The following is a 17,716-nucleotide window of genomic DNA, read 5'->3' as shown; positions in this document are numbered from 1 at the left end:
CTCCTGGTCAAACAATTTGCATATTAGGCTTTTATTATATATTTATAAATTTCAAAGTATATTCTTATGGTTGATTCCTAAATGGAAAGTTACTGTGTCAGAGGTTATTCACACTTAATGCTCTTTTTTTTTTAAATATATTTTATTGATTTTTTTACAGAGAGGAAGGGAGAGAGATAGAGAGTTAGAAACATCGATGAGAGAGAAACATCGATCAGCTGCCTCCTGCACATCTCCTACTGGGGATATGCCTGCAACCCAGGTACATGCCCTTGACCGGAATCGAACCTGGGACCCTTCAGTCCGCAGGCCAATGCTCTATCCACTGAGCCAAACCGGTTTCGGCCACACTTAATGCTCTTGATTCACATAGCAAAATTGCTTATTAGAAAGTTGGTATGAATTTAAACTCTTACCAGTAAGATAAATGAAATTTTGTCTTCAATTTAGCCTCTTTAATATTTAGAATATTACCAATTTTATTGTTAACTTGATTGTTATAAAAGACTAATTTCTCCTAATTTGTATGTTTTTATTGTTGGGAAATTTTTAACTTTTTTTCATAAGCATATTAGTCATTTCAGTTTTCCTCTTTTTTTGAAAGTTCTATTTGTGTCTTTTTTCCCCCCCTTAGGATCTTCCTGTTTTCCTTTTGATTGAGCTTTTTTATATTAAGGAAGTTAGCTAGTTGCTTTATTTGTTGAAAATATTTTCCCCATTGTCTTTTGATTTTGTTTTATGTTTTTTAATGTATAGAAATTTAAACTTTATAATATATTTTTCCAATTTAAAATAAAACACTAAACAATGTATTTGGAATTTTAATATGGTATACCTTATTATTACTACTTTTATAAATAGCCAACAGTTTATTCCAGCACCATTTTAGAATTATCCATTTCTTTTCTCACTGTTCTTTGATTATTATTTATTGCATTCATATATGTATGGGACTCTGAATTTCAATTGCCTATTTTGCTTCATTAATCTCTTTTTTTTCTCCCAAAGTTTCATGTAATTTGACTGAGTTAGGATAGTATACTGTATTGGGGGTCAAGTAGATCTTTATTAGTAAGTGGGCAAAACTGGGATTCTCTCTGTATTTTGGCAAAGTTGTTTAAGCTTTGTAAGCTTCATATTTTCCAGATACAAAAGGGGGCAATAAATACAACCATTCTATTTTGAGAATTAAATGACTATTAAGTGAATAGTATCCTGGCACATTTAATAAGTACTCGATGAATGTGAGCAGTTAAGACGATGATAATTTCATATTGCATATTAATATCTGATAGAACTCTTTCAAAATTGTTTTTGTTATTAAATATTTAGTTTCTGGATTATCTTTAGATTCCTTTTTTTCCTTATCCTTTCAAAAACCATTCTAACAGGATTGCAGTAAATCTATTATTAATTTTTGGGAAAACACATAGTATTCAGTGTCCTCATCCAGAAAATTGGTATTTCTCTCCAATTTTTTCAAGTTTTCATAAGATTTACTATTTTTTGTCTGAAAGGTCCTGTATGTGGCTTTGGTATTTTTAGGTATTTTTCTTTGTGTGTTAGTTTTTAATGAGTTGATCGTGGTAGTTATGTGTTCTTTTAGCATCTGTTTACATTTTTTCATTAAACATATAAATTATCAGATATTTATGATTGCTATTGCTCTTTCATTGAAATGTTCTTTGATTCCCCTTTTCCCCTAACTTTTGTCATTTAGGTGAAAACAGATGACATAGCAAGAATTTATCAGCCTAAGCGTTATGCTTTGTCACCCAAGACAACCGTTACATTGGCACATTTACTTGCTGCTCGTGAAGATCTTTCCAAGATCATTAGGACAAGTAGTGGCTCTAGCCGGGAGAAGACGGCATGTGCTATTAATAAGGTTGGTTTTGCTTTTAGTACAGTGGAGAATGAATCTATAATATCCTCATTTGATGTTTTTACAGATTTTATTTTACTTTTTTAAATGTATATTGTTGAAAGTATTACAGATGTCCCCCTTTTTCTCTCCATTGACCCCCCTCTTCCCCACTCTCATCCCTTCCCCAGGCCTTCACCCCACTATTGTCTGTGTCCATGGGTTATGCATATACGTACATAAGATCTTTGGTTGACTTCCTCCCTCCTGCCCCCCCCCCCCGCCCCCCGCCCCCTCTGGTATTCATCAATCTGTTCCATGCTTCCATTCTCTGGATCTATTTTATTTGTCAGTTTACTTTGTTTTTAGATTCCACATATAAGTGAGATCACATGATACTTGATTTTCTCTGGCTTATTTCACTTAGCATAATACTCTCCAGGTCCCTCCATGCTGTCTCAAAGGTTGAGAGATCCTTCTTTTATACAGCTGCATAGTATTCCATTGTGTAAATTTCACAGCTTTTTTATCCATTCATCTACTGATGGGCACTTGGGCTGTTTGCAGAGCTTAGCAATTGTAAATAATGCTGCTGTGAACATAGGGGTGCATATATTCTTTCTGATTGGTGTTTCAGGTTTCTTAGGATATATTCCTAGAAGTGGGATCACTGGTTCAAATGGCAGTTTCATTTTTTATTTTTTGAGGAAACTCCACACTGTTTTCCAGTAATGGCTGCACCAGCCTGTATTCCCACCAGCAGTGTACTAGCGTTCCTTTCTCTCCACATACTCTCCAGTACCTGTTGCTTGTTGATTTATTGATGCAGCCATTCTGACAGGTATGAGATGGTACCTCATTGTCATTTTAATTTGCATCTCTCTTATGATTAGTGACGAACATTTTTTCATATGTCTCTTGGCCATTTGTATGTCCTCTTTGGAGAAGTGTCTGTTCAGGTCCTCTGCCCATTTTTTTTTATTGGATTGTTTGTCTTCCTTTTGGTGAGTTGTATGACAACTTTATATATTTTGGAAATTAACCCCTTATCAGATGTATCATTGGCAAATACTTACGAGTATCCCGACTAACGAGTTTTTTGAGATACCAGCTCTCTCTCCGCTGATTTTTTGCATTGAGTTGATAGAGTAATTTGAGTTAACGAGCTCCTTAACGAGCTCAGTCTCTGAACGATTTAAACTCATAAGTCAAGGCCCCACTGTATGTTCTCCCATACAGTGAGTTCCCTTTTCAATTTGATGCTGTTTTTACAGATATTAATCCATTTTTCCTTTATGTCCTGGTGCACTAGAAAAGACAGTGGTGTAAGGGCTTCAGTCCATCTAGGCTTAGTTTTGTGTGTGCATGTTCATTTGAATCTCTCTGTTCATTAATTAAACCAAAGTTTTATCTGAATTAGAGGAATTAAAAATTATTTTATCAATAGCTTTAGGAAGAATTATTTCTTTCTAAGAATGTAATCAATCATTCTTTGTCAATGAAAACATGAATTGTTTCAGTACTGACAGATTCCCTATATCCTATTCCTTATATCCCTATTCCCTATATCCAAAGTACATGCTTTGGAGTCATACAAATCTGGGTTCATTTACTTAGAGGAATCACTGTGGGCAAATTACTGAATCTCTTGGAAGTTTCCTGACTCATCGTATAGATCAATTTCTCTGACAAGCTTGGTCTTAAGTTCATAGAGTAGAGTCTGAAATTTTTACTTTAACAACAATAAACTAATCTGAAGTACTTGTTGCTCAACTAGAAAGTACGCTTCATTTAGATAGAGCAGCCTATGACAGACTTTACAAAAGAGCAGAAGTAATAGATTTGGGTAATTTTAAAACATCGGTTTTCACTTAGTATAGGGAGAAATATGTCCTTGATGCAGGATATTTTGCCAGATGGATGGTTGTTTATAAAGTCAGTTTGCCTAATCATTGCTCAGTTAGGCACTAGTGTTCATGCCTCCTACTTCCATTTTAGACCAACCTTCTCTATCTTCTGAAAGTGTCCTGTCTTTAAATACAGGGTGGGGGCAAAGGTTTATAGTTGTGAATATGCAAAACACAAGAGTTTATTCTTATACTATTATTTATTAACTAGAGGCCCAATGCACGAAATTCATGCACGCGTGCTGGGGGGGGGGGGGGGTGTTATCCCTCGGCCAGGCCTGTGCACTCTTGCAGTCCAGGTGCCTTCGGGGAATGTCTGACTGCTGTGGAGGCGCTCCCGCCACCAAAGGCTTCTGACTGAGTAGGTCTCTCCCTGTGGAGCACACTCACCACCAGGGGGCAGCTCCTGCATAGCCACCGGTCGTTCCACCATTCAATCGATTTGCATATTACCCTTTTATCATGTAGGATTATTGCATTATTGTCCATATGAACAGCTGTAAACCTTCTTCTGCCCCACCCTGTATGTTACTCAGTATCTTGCATCAGATTATTTACTCTTACAGCAATTAGAGTTCTACTTCTTTTATTGAAATTGTCCATCCGTTTTCTGAGTTTATAATTTACAGTCTAATTATTTGAGGCAATCCTTTTTTTTTTCCTACATTTGAGGGAACAATTTCTTGTTATACTAAGCCAGAAATACAAGATTCCACTGAAACTAAAACAGTTGACAGAATATGGTCGAACTTAATTAAGCCTTCAGGGGAAAATAAGAGGGTCAAACAAAGCCAGTGTATGTAGAAGCCCAAGTTTAGTTGGGGATAAACATAAGGATGACAGCATTCAGCATACCTCCCCAGCAGGTATCTACCATCATTCTTCCATCCCCTTTCTTCTGAATCATATGCTTAACCTAATGGCTTTTTCTCTCTCTTGCAAATACAACTCAACCCAATAGTATCCCTTTGGACATAGTGTAAAACCAAAAAGAAATTTTTAAATCGTCTTATTCCAGGGTGGAAAGTGTTCACATGCCCATCCCAGTACACCTTATGTGGTGTCAATGCACATGGTAGTAACTTTAATCAAACCAGTGCTGCTACCATGTATAACCTGTATGTGGCCCTGTGGCTAAGTCAGTGTTCCTAATTTACTATACTAAAATACCCATGTGGCAGAATGTACTTTTGAACTCCATATTTTCAAAATACTTCTAAGAGGCTACTAAAGTGATATAGAACAGAACTGTATTGGAAACCAAGCCATTCAGGAGGAACATTGATGGGTTCTTTCTGGGACTTTTTCAGGGGGACAGATATGAACAGAGGAAATGTTAGAACATCTTTTTGAGAGCAATCTTATGATCAGTTCTTGGAGCAGCATCCTCGTATACCCACCAACGTAGCATGTTTGGTGGAGAGACCAATGAGAATGACAACCAAGAAAAGCAATTTTTTGGATTTGGTAATTAGGGCATTATTGCCTACCTTAAAAGAATGTTTATGTACTTTGAACCTTGTCCCACAGTGAGAATGTTGTACTTTTGTCTTTTCTTCATGACATAAATTACTAAAACATAGTTTTGGTTAGAAGATCGATAGAAGTAGAACCTAACTGATTTATAGGTCAGTTTGGTTGAGGCAGTTACTGTTTCACCTTCTTTTCTGAAAGAGACTAGCAGGAAGCTTTGGCATACCCTTGGCTGTGGCTGGTGGGAGGCACCCTCCTCACAGCTGTCTTGCTCTGTTCATGGGCATGTAGAGTAGAGCCTTCCTATAGAAGTCTGGGGTCTTAAACCAAACTCTTGATTTATCCTTTAAAGTATTATAAAGCATGGTTAAGGAAGGACATTAAGTATTTTTTTTTATAATAACTAGTATCATTGAACGTTAGTAAACTTAAGTTTCTCATAAGAGAGGAATAAATCACTGAGAATCCTTGTATCTCTTTGCAGTACTATCTTGGGTTATAGTCATTATATTCATCTCTGACCTCATTATAGCCACATGTTATCACATATACTTCATACTTGTGAAATAAAAATGTGCTTAAAAATACAATCTTTTGCCAAAACCGGTTTGGCTCAGTGGATAGAGCGTCGGCTTGTGGACTGAAGGGTCCCAGGTTCGGTTCCGGTCAAGGGCATGTGCCAGGGTTGCGGGCACATCCCCAGTAGGAGATGTGCAGGAGGCAGCTGATCGATGTTTCTCTCTCATAGATGTTTCTAACTCTCTATCTCTTTCCCTTTCTCTCTGTAAAAAATCAATAAAATATATTTAAAAAAAAATAAAAATAAAAATACAATCTTTTATTGGATAGTCCATTACCAAACTAGTAGCAATGGAAAGTCCAGAGTTGTTGTATGAGTAGATATGATTTTAATTTAAGGTCTGTAATTTAAGTATATTAATGTTTTGCTAAAAAAGTTTCTTAGTATGATGGGTACTACATTTGTTACAGAATGTGCTAGACACATTTAAACAATAGAAAACAAGCCTTTAAGTTTTAGAAATATTTTCCTAGGTGTTTAAAAATAATACCACATTGTAAGGAATTTGTCATACATTGCATTTATATTTTCAATATTCATACTGTCATTCTGATACTTTCATGTCCTTAAATATTTGGCTTCTTTTTATTAGAACAATAATTTCAGTGTTACTTGAGTCCTTTATGTAAATTTTAACTTTTAAAATATTAGTATCTGAAAGAAAATGTTTCTTCATACAGGTGCTGATGGGAAGGGTGCCGGACAGGGGAGGACGGCCGAATGAAATCGAACCACCACCCCCTGAAATGCCACCTTGGCAAAAGAGACAAGAAGGCGGCGGAAGGGGTGGTTGGGGTGGTGGAGGTGGAGGTAGAGGAGGTGGTGGGGGTGGAAGAGGTGGCTGGGGAGGTGGTGGGGGAGGGGGAGGAGGGTGGGGAGGAGGTGGGGGAGGGGGTGGTAGAGGAGGAGGTTTCCAAGGCAGGGGAGATTATGGTGGGAGGGGAGACTATGGTGGGAGAGGGGGCTATGGTGGGAGAGGAGGCTATGGTGGAAGAGGTTATGGAGATCCATATGGAGGAGGTGGTGGTGGCGGATATAGAAGATATTGAAAGGTACAAAAATTAGCAGTGCTTACTTTTTGATAGCTACATTAGGTATAGTGTTCTAAATAACGTATTTGAATGTCATCTATGAAGTAAACACTGTTAGATTCCTTGATATCATTCTTGAATTGGGTTAATATGTAAGAGCATTGTTTTATACTATATGATCTCTTGGACAGAGTGGTGAATTTTTTTTCATATCTGTGTACCCTTGAGCATGTTATGTCTTTTTAAAAAACAAAAAAAGCAAACGCTATTTTTAAAATTGTAAATATTACCATCAGACTTGGGAAAATGGAAAGTATTTTATTGTCATGATTGAATTTAGATTGTTACCTGTATTTTATTCAGGTTTGACACACATAAAACAGACCCCACTTGTTATTAGACTGTTGCCTCATCTGTATTCCTGTGTTTTATATTTATTAATTTTACTTTATAAAATAGGGAAAGGGACTGATAGTTTTGTTCAATAGATAGTTGTCATGGCTTGTTTTTTCTTTTATAGGAAGTGATTCCTCTGCCCAGGTTTCTGTTAAAATTCCATTAATTGAAGCCTGAGTCTACTTTTTGGTGTGCATATTTGATTTATTTTCCAACTGGATTTGAAATTTGTGATTTTGTTTGACAAAGCAAAGTTTGATTGAAGTCAGAATTACTCTAAAGGGACAAAGACATGAACCAGTTTTACATGGTGGTGTAAAAAAATTCTTATAAATTGTTTCTTCATCCTTTGGGCCATCATTTTAAATATTAGAATGTTAAATGGCAGGCTGAACTCTATTACATAGGATTAGAGCAGTACTTTCCAGTTTTAATAAATCAGAGGTAGGCCAAGGCATCCCTTGGTAGTTCTGATTCACAGTTAGATTTGGAAAATACAGTGTTAGAGAAGCATTATATGTGGTTGGAGCAGTCAAAGGCTTGGTGACCAGGAGCTGTGAATTTGAATTATGGCGCTAGCTGAGGGGTGCTATGGGCTAAAATGATCAAAGATCTCAAGGATTGATATGTCCTCATTTGTCAGATGAGGAATGTATGTGATGCTTGAGCCCTACCCAGGTTGTTGCATATAGACCTAAGTACAAGTGAAATTTGTTGGGAATTTATAGTGCGCTTATTGTGAATGATTTAAGAAGTGGGCCAAGTTATGTATTTTTCTCTTAATGTAGAAAGAGAAAGTGATAGCCATACAGATTTTTTAAATTCCCACTGTAAAGTCTGTATCCTGATGTAAGCTTCTGTTCAACACCTGTGCATAACAACTTTCTATGCTCTAACCACCTCAATAGATAGAATGCTGAGTACCAGTGGATGTTGGTATTTGGCAGTTCTTGTTGTTTTATTTTGTTTTATAGTAAACCCTGTGGTGAAACCTAAAATAATGTTAAAACTTTAAAAGTAAACATTGTGTGTAGTCTTGGCCATGTGTTTTTCAAGATAACCCTTCAAAGAAATTTGTTAAGTATAGGAAAACAAATGTTTTTGGTTATTTGTAAACTTAGATTATTTTTTAATGTGCTTATATTTAATGAAAAGACTTAATTTTATTTGTGATTGTTGGAGAAGAATGTTTTTCATAATTAAGAAAACATTTTTATCAGTAGCTATGAACTCTGAAAAATAATTTTTAAAAATATATAAGCAGAGACCACTGGAGTAAAGTATTTCAAGAGAGTTTCTAGTTAAAACGTTCATTTAAAACTTTAATATTTCTGCTTTATTTCTTTTCGGAAGCTTTAGTTGCTGACGTAGAAGGGGCTTATACCTACCTTCAATTATTATCACTAAAGGTTTATGAATAATGACAGAAACAGTAGTTCATCAATTTCTGTAAGATTTCTTTGTACCTTCATAGGAGTGCTGTTGGATTATCCACAGGACTCACTGTAAGTTTTATACAGGTTTAGCACTTGCTCCTGCAATCATGTCAGAGCTGGAGCAACACATTTACACATTCCTATAAACTTCACGTGAATAAAAGCTGAGTGGTCTAGACTCAAATATCTTATTCTTTCTTCTGAGCTAAGATTTTAATGATAATCTTTGTTCAGTAAAAATTTCATTTGTAGAAGAGTGTGCTAAGCAGTACCTAAAATAGTACTAAGGGGCCCAGCTGGCGTGGTTCAGTGGTTGAGCATCAACTGATGAACTAGGAGATTATGGTTTGATTTCTGGTCAGGGCATGTGCCCAGGTTGCGGGCTGTAGTCCCAGTGTGGGGCATGCAGGAGGCAGCTGAGCAATGATTCTCTCTCATCATTGATATTTCTAGCTCTCCCTCTCCCTTTCTCTCTGAATCAATAAAAATATATTTTAAAAAATAATAAAATAAAATAGCAATAAGGCCAGCTAGGGTCTTATCGAAAGGCCATAATGTGAAAATGTTTTGTAAATTGAATTGAGTGTAATACAAATGTAGAGTATGATGAATGGTACTTAACTGCTTCCTAAAGTTCAATACCTTTTTTGTGTGCTGCTGCATTTTCTTTTTGCCTGGTTCTCATTTTCATATTACCTGGTTTTCCCTCCCCTTTTTAATTTTTTCTTGCATTGGTCTCTAGCCTTTGGTATCTAATAACATCTATAGATATGTCGTTACTGGGAGTTTCTGGGTTAAAGAAGGTAACTCACCTCACATTTGGACTGTACTAGTATAAATAACATAAGTCCTGTCCATACATAACCACCACACATTAATGTCAGCTCTCAGCAAAAGAGGGGGTCATGTGTTTTCTTTGAACCTATTCCCTTGTGTTTTGCAGATCAGGGAAACCTTACTCACTAAACAGAAAAAAACCACAAAACATTTTAAACCAAAAACATTTAGTTGCCTGTATTTGTATCAAAAGAAGGTTTGAAAATCCACAAAAGATCTGTGACCAGAGAATGTTCTTAGCAATGATACTATCTATATTGTGTAAGGAGCACAAGATAGAGATTTGGGATGGGAATTGGGGCTGGAGGAGAGGAAATTTAATCTCTTCCTTAGGTTTAGGTTGTCAGAGTGACTTCATTATTTTGTATACAATATAATGAAAATTGCCAAAATGATGACTACACTCACATCCAAGTGTATCAGAATGCATTCTGTATTGGGATTTCAGTGATTGGAATTTTTCTTCCTTCTTCGTTGGTCTGGTTACACAGAAGTTGGCTGGGGATTAGGGAAATCACAGCTCTCTCTCATCTATATATATCTATATATATAAAAGCCTAAACGACCATTACAACCGGACAACTGGTCAACCAGTCGCTATGACATGCACTGACTACCAGGGGGCAGATGCTCAATGCAGGAACTGCCCCCTAGTGGTCATTGCTCTCTCACAGCCAACCTTCCGCGGCCCCTTCCCCCGGCCAGCCAGCCAACCTCCTCTGGCCCCTTCCCCCCCATCCCCCAGCTGGCCAACCTCCCTTGGCCCCTCCCTCCCAGCCATCCCCCCCCCCCATTGGATCCTATGGGGGCGGGGGGGGGGGCGGTCAGCCAACCTCCCATGGCCCCTCCCCACATCTGGCCAACCTCCCGCAGCCCCTCTGCCTGGTCGGCCAGCCCTCCTGATAGACCTCGATCGCCAGGCCGAGGGACCCCACCCATGCACGAATTTGTGCACTGGGTCTCTAGTCACTAATCATGAGCACAAATGAATTGCTCTGGGTGGTTTGTATACTAGATTGAACCATCATTCTCTACCAATTTCACCCACAGCTTCAAAGTTTCTCTACTTGCCAGTTTTCTTGGATAGAACTGTGGAATTAAAGACCAAAGCCACAGAGAAATGACAGCCTCAGATCTGTGTCCTCAGTGTTAAGTGTTTATAGACTTAATATTTAGGGATCACTGTAAGTCATAATGCAGTAAGATGGGAAAAGGTTGAATATTTCTGTACTGTTACTTCTTTGTGTTATAAAAAGATTTAGAAAAAATTTTACTAACTAGTTAGTTGCTTTGCTTTTTCTTCCAGAACTGTTTGGTTAATACAATAGGGGAGTAGTCTCAGCTGTGGATTATAATAAAAATTCAGGTGAAGCATCTACATATTCATGAACTAGAAGAAATACAAGACATCTATGCTCTAGGGATCCTAATGTCTTTTATCATATAAATATTACACAAAGAAAACTTACAATAGATATAAAAAACTTTACAATCTGTACATTTGTTTTTTCCTTGTAGTTCTTTTACATAATACATCTTTAGACAGAAATTCACAACCAGTAAAAAGGCAAGTCAGTTAACAAAGAAAATGAGAAGTGACATTGCTGTTAACAAAACAAAACTTGTCATTGTTTTGGCAGATAAATATATGCCCAAACTTATTCAAGTCAGTACAAGACACAGAAATTTGTATTCTAGGCTTAACAACCAAAAGTCTATTCCAGATTATTTCTGTAGATTCCACACAAATAATACTAATTTACACACTACTTCTTTGGCCCTAGGGGGGCTGTAAAAACCTGTGATGAAATTACTGCTTCCTGTCCATTCAGGGGTAAGATTCTTTAGCCATGTTAATTTGATTAAGAGGACTGACCTTTTGAATTCCTATAGATTACAGATTATTTACATAGAAACTAACCTGGAATCTGTATTTTGGGTGGAGGGGAAGAAAAATGAAAAAATTATTGTTATGTGGCTATGTTTAAAGAAAATTGAGCTGTACTGTTTTTGGTTTATATCAGAGGAAAAGGAAAATAGTGAAGAATATGAATTTTAAAGATGATCATAAACTCATGTTCCATATAATGTAAGTGGCACAGTAGAGTAGCTTCTATAAGTTCACATATTAGGTGGTGAGATTTAAGTCTGTGTGTAAAGCGATTTTTTAAAACACAAAGGAAAACTAGTCACTAGCTTTGTCACTAAAGCTCAGTATAAGGAGGTATGCAGATAGGAACTAGTCTTTCATCAAATTAACTTCTCAAATGGTCTGAATCCTCCAAGGAAGCTACATTATGTATATGTACTTTGTGCTCTAAGACTTGGTGTTGTTGGCTTTAGGTTTGGAACTTCTCAAGGCTGGGATTATATTCTTGGCATGTTCTTCAACTTGTTTATGAATTTCAAGTCAGTTTTGTACCAGGCTTTCTAAGCATGGAAGGTAAGTCGTCCCCCTCGCTCCCCAAAAAAGAAAATAATCATTGGACATTTTTAGAGAAGTAGTCTAACAAAGGAGTTAGTGATCAGTTGCCCAGACAACTAAATGAGCCCATTTATCATTAACTTTCATTAATAGATAACTCACAGGGCTCTTACTTGTGAGGTTGCAAACAATACAATTTACATTGTGAGTAAATTCTTTATCTTATAACAAACTGAACTTATATTTGTGAATTTATGTAAATGACTAAAAGTTGTTTAATTCACTTCCACATTTTATGAAGGGGGAAACAAAATTCCAAGTCACATGCATGCCTGATACTGTATATACATAATATATACACATATATACACACTGTCAGCTGTAATTGAAGGCTCTGATCCAATTAGCTTATTTCTAAATGGTATTAATAGTGAAGGCAGTATACTGGTAAGCACAAATTCAGCTCAAAAAGTTACTTAAAAAAGGGTAAAGATGGCACATGAAGAGCTAAGCAGACTCTGTTTTTTAAAAAATAGCCATAAAGGCCTAATTCTGTCCACTGTAGAGGACAGACATGTTTGCATTATGTTTATTTTAGCCAATTACTCAGTCATGTATAAAATGGTAATAGTTATGTTTTCAGGTATTTAATTTGATTACTTATTTATTATGACTTTGTGACTAAATCTATTAGTTGATATACAACTGGATAATGTCATGTTGTTGAATATGCCTCCACAATTTGTACTTACATTCTAGAAGTTCAGCTCTAGGCAGATACCCTTGTGTATATGATGAGCACAGTGAGGAAGGATGGGGTGGGAGGGGCTAATTGATTAGATTTGAGGTAGTGAATCGGGAACCAGATTCATAAAGAATGCTGGAATGTAGAGGAAGTGAATCTACTTTAATATTATAAATAAGCTTTGAGTGGAACAAAGTAAATTCCCCAGTTTACAGAAAACCCCAGGGAAGGAAGCAAATTTATTTTCCAGAGATTTTAGTTCTGAGGAAGAAGCAGCCAGGCAGGCCACATAGGAGAAGCTACCTTGTCAGAAAACTATAGTCATGTTTTTTCTTACTTTTGCCCTTAGTCTCAGGGGAAAATGTTAGTGGTATGAATGGCAAAAATTTTGCATTTTTCAGTTTTCCTCCCCTTTGATTCAACTGACTGGAAGAGAAAACAATATCACACATTACCGGGGGGTGGGGTGGGGGGAGAGACTAGCTTTTCCTTTTTAAAGTACCCGCTTTAAAGCTGGTCACTCTAAGATTCCCCCATCTTTGTGTTGACTGGTTTGGGAAATGAGATCTCTGATCCATTTATCTACAGATTGTGCTTCTTGCGTTTCTGGGCTAAGAACTGTCACCCTGTTCCATCTGAGCTAAGACATGATTGCTTTTTGCAAGTTGGAGTCCTTCTATTTTCTTCTGTGCATATCTCAGTTGGATCTTTAGAGCATCATTATCTGCTTTCAGTGTATTTATTTCCTAAAGAGAAAGGAGAATAAGGTATGTTAATAAAGCAGCAATGAATAGTAAATCAGTTACAATATCGGAAGTACTACACTTGATTGGCATCTCCCATTCATTGTGGCTGAGTATTAAAAAATTTTTTCAAGAGTTATTTTACCCTTAATATAAACTAATAAGTTAAATAACAAATGAACATGTGCAAACAGCAATTAGTTTTTGTTAATCATATCAAAGGTGTGAGTGGCTAACAGGCAGAATAAACCATTCCAGGGCAATAGGTGGATAATGACACAACCTATGGACATTGTGTAGCAGGAGACCTAAACTTGGCAGAAACAAAGTCTCTGGTCAGGTTTGAGGTATGAAAGCAGTGATTCGGAATATTGTAATATGATATATCACAGTTCATTTTTCTTCAAGTGTTTTTACCTCCAAATCATTGAAAACTAGTGAGCTCTTGGCAAAGACAGGAATTTTATCCCAGCCTCTAAACTGGAATCCAGTTATCTAATTTTCAGTGATTTAATTATATGGACAGCAGTTGATTTCCAGTCTTGAAGTTTTTCTTAAAATTGAAATATATTTGGCACATAACATTATATAAATTTAAGGTGTACAACCTGTTAATTTGATAATTATGTATTGTAATATGATTGCCAAGGTCGCTATAATTAACACCTCTGTCATGTTACATAATTCTTTTTAGAAGTTGGAATAATTCTAGTCTTCTTAGCAAGTTTGATGATACAATATTATTGTCTATAATCTCTATACTGTGCATTATATCTCTAGGGCTAATTTATCACTTGTTGTAAATTTGTACCCTCAACATCTGTCCTCTCCTCCCACCCCCATTGCCTGGTAACCACCATTTTATTCTCTGCTTTTATAAGTTTGCTTTTTAAAATTCTACATATAAGTGATTCAGTATAGTACTTGTTTTTCTCTGTCTGACTTATCTCAGTGTGCTCAAGGTTCATCCATGTGTCACAAACAGGAAGATTTAATTTTTTTATGGTTGAATAATATTCACTTGTATACATGTACCACATTTTCTTTATCCATTCACCTGTCTATGCACACTTAGGTTGTTGCGTATCTAAATAATGCTGCAGTGAACAGGTGGTGTATTTATGCTTTTGAGTTAGTGTTTTCTTCTGATAATTACTTAGAAGTGGAATTGCTAGATCATGTGATAGTTCTATTTTTAATTTTTTGAGAGACCTCCATATTGTTTTCCACAGTGGCTGTACCAATTAACATTCCCGCAACAGTGCACAAGGGTTCCCTTTTCTCCATGGCCTTGTCAGCACTCATTATTTGTCTTTTTTAACATTTATCTTTATTGTTGAAAGTTTAACAGGTATCTCTTTTTTCCCCCCATCCTACACCCTTCCCCTTCCAGGACTTCTCTGCACTATTGTCTGTTCATGGTCTGTGCATATAAATTCATTGGTTAATCACTTCCTGCCCTCCCCCCGCCATCCCCCTGAAATACGTCAGTCTATTGCATGCTTCAATGTCTTTGGATCTTTTTTTGTTCATCAGTTTATTTTGTTCGTTAGATTCCACATATAAATGAGATCATGTGATACTTGTCTTTCTCTTTCTGGCTTATTTCACTTGGCATAATACTCTCCAGATCCTTCCATGCTGTCTCAAAGGGTAAGAGAGCCTTCTTTTTTTACAGCTGCATAGTATTCCATGTGTAAATGTATCATAGTTTTTTAATCATTCATTTACTGATGGGCACTTGGGCTATTTCCAGATCTTAGCTATTGTAAATAATGCTGCTATAAACGTAGGGGTGCATATATTCTTTCTGATTATGATCAGTGTTTTTGGCTTCTTAGGATTAATTCCTAGAAGTGGGATCCGATGATAGCGGTTCTAACAGGTGTGAGGTGGTATTTCATTGTAGTTTTTTTTTTTTTTAATCCTCATCCGAGGATATTTTTCCATTGATTTTTTTGGGAGAGAGTGGAAGGGAGAGGGAGAGACATAGAGAGAGAAACATCGATGTGAGAGAGACACATTGATTGGTTGCCTCCTGCACACACCCCGACCAGGGCCCAGGCCCAGGCCTAGATGGAGCCCACAACCTGGGCATGTGCCCTTGATCAGAGTCGAACCCGGGATCATTCAGTCTGCAGGCTGACGCTCTGTCCATTGAGCCAAATTGGCCAGCACTCATTGTAGTTTTGATAGGCATTTCCCTGATGATTAGTGATGATGAGCACATTTTTATGTACCTGTTGGCCATCTGTATATCTTCTTTGGAAAATATCTTTAGTAGTTCTGACCAGTTTTTTTAATCCTTCCCCCAGGATATGTTTATTGATTGTAGAAAGAGAGGAGGGAGAGGGTGAGAAACCAATTAGTTGCCCCCAGTATGCTCCTGACCGGGGATTGAACCTGCAACCTGGGTATGTGCCCTGACAGAAATCGAACCAAAACCTTTTGGTTTATGGGACGATGCTTCAACCAACTGAGTCACCAGGCCAGGGCTGCCCATTTTTTAATTGGATTTTTTTTTGTTATTGTTTGAGTCTTTTAAAATACATATTTTGGACATTAATCCTTTATTTGATATATAGTTTGCAAAAATGTTCTCTCATTCTTTATCATTTTGTTGTTTCTTTTGGGAAAGCTTTTATGTTTAAATGTAGTTTTACTTGTTGATTTTTACTTTTATTTTTGCTTTTGGTGTCATATCCAAAAAAATCATTGTCAAGACTAATATCAAGGAACTTCTTCCGAACTATGTTTTCTTTCAAGAGGTCTATAATACCAAGTTTTACGTTTAAGTCTTTGATCCATTTTGAGTTATTTTTGGGGAGTAGTGTAAAATTCCCAGTTTCATTGCTCTGTATGTGTTTTTCCAAAACCATTTGTTGAAGAGACCTTATTTTCCCCACTGGGTGCTCTTGGCTCACGCATTGAATATTAGCTGACCTGTACAAGCAGGAGTTTCATTCTGAGCTCTTGTTTCTGTTACATTGGTCTACACGTTTATTTTTGTGCCAGTACCATACTGTTTTTTATTACTGTAGCTTTATGGTGAAGTTTGAAATCAGGGAGTGTGGTACCTCCAAAAATTTTTTTAAATAGGGATTGCTTTGGTTATTTGGGGTCTTTTGTAGTTCCATACCATTTTTAGGATTATTTTTCCATTTCTTAAAGAATGCCATTGATATTTTGATGGGGATTACATTGAATCTATAGATTGCTTTGGACAGTGTGGATATTTTAACAATATTAATTCTTCTAATCCATGAACACAGGAGTCTTTCCATTTATGTTTTCTTCAGTTTTAGGAAAGTCTTGTAGTTTTCATTGTATAGATCTTTCACTTCCTGGGTTAAATGTAGTCCAAGTATTTTATTGTTTTTGATGCTATTGTGAATGGATTTTTTAGATGTATATTAGTAGAAATTCAACTGATTGCTGTATCCTGCAATTTTACTGAAATTGTTGATTAGTTCCAACAGTTTTCTGGTTGAGTTTTTGGATTTTCTGCATACCAGTACAGACTCAGAATATCTGCAGACAATCCTATTTTGGATGACTTTTATTTCTTTTTCTAGTTTAATCACTCTAGCTAAGACTTTCAGTACTGTACTGAATAAGAGTGGGCATATGTTGAGCCATCCTTGCATCCAAGGGTAAATCCCACTTAGCCCTGGTATATAATCCTTTCTATGTGTTCCTGAATTTGGTTTGCTAATATTTTGTTGATAATTTTTGTATCTATATTTATCAGTGATATTGGTCTGTATTTTTCTTGTGGTGCCCTTATCTCTCTTTGGTAACAGGGTAATGGTGCCCTTGTAGAATGAGTTTGGAAGTATTCCCTCCTCCTCAGTTTTTTGAAAGAGTTTGAGAAGGATTGGTGTTAATTCTTCTTTGAGTAGAATTTGCTAGTGAAGCCATTTCATTATCCTGGGATTTTTTTGTATTGGGAGGTTCATTACTATTCAGTCTCTTTGTTCATTATTAGTCTGTTCAGATTTCTACTTCTGTCTGGGTATACTGTGTGTTTCTAGAAATGTATCCATTTATTTTAGGTTATCTAATTTATTGGCATATAATTGTTTATAATAGTTTCTTGTGGTGTCATGTATTTGTGTAGTAACAGTTGTAATACCACATTTTGCATTTCTAATTTTATCCTTTTAAAGAATCAGCTTTTAGTTTCGTCGAGCCTTTCTATTTTTACTTGTCTCTATTTCACTTATTTTTGTTCTGATCTTAATAATTTTCTTCCTTCTTCTAACTCTGGGTTTAATTT

General features: G+C 36.4%; 2 protein-coding genes across 2 annotated transcripts in view; one reads left to right on the top strand and one right to left on the bottom strand.

Annotated features, from left to right (window-relative positions):
• FAM98B (family with sequence similarity 98 member B) overlaps nt 1-8,544 on the top strand; it is a 36,787-nt gene extending 28,243 nt beyond the window's left edge. The window contains exons 7-8 of the mRNA XM_081113758.1: nt 1,721-1,888; nt 6,505-8,544. Of these exons, the coding sequence (XP_080969884.1) occupies nt 1,721-1,888; nt 6,505-6,873 (537 nt within the window). The 3' untranslated portion in view covers nt 6,874-8,544. The remainder of the gene's footprint in view (nt 1-1,720; nt 1,889-6,504) is intronic.
• Nucleotides 8,545-10,942: 2,398 nt separating this feature from the next.
• RASGRP1 (RAS guanyl releasing protein 1) overlaps nt 10,943-17,716 on the bottom strand; it is an 82,088-nt gene continuing 75,314 nt past the window's right edge. Inside the window, exon 17 of the mRNA XM_081113748.1 lies at nt 10,943-13,440. Within this exon, the coding sequence (XP_080969874.1) occupies nt 13,306-13,440 (135 nt within the window). The 3' untranslated portion in view covers nt 10,943-13,305. The remainder of the gene's footprint in view (nt 13,441-17,716) is intronic.

The sequence above is a fragment of the Myotis nattereri genome, assembly GCF_964212035.1.
Source record: "Myotis nattereri genome assembly, chromosome: 1".
NCBI classification, from domain to species: Eukaryota; Metazoa; Chordata; class Mammalia; order Chiroptera; family Vespertilionidae; genus Myotis; species Myotis nattereri.
Note: the sequence above shows the minus strand (reverse complement) of the source record. Positions and strands in the feature narration are given on the sequence as shown.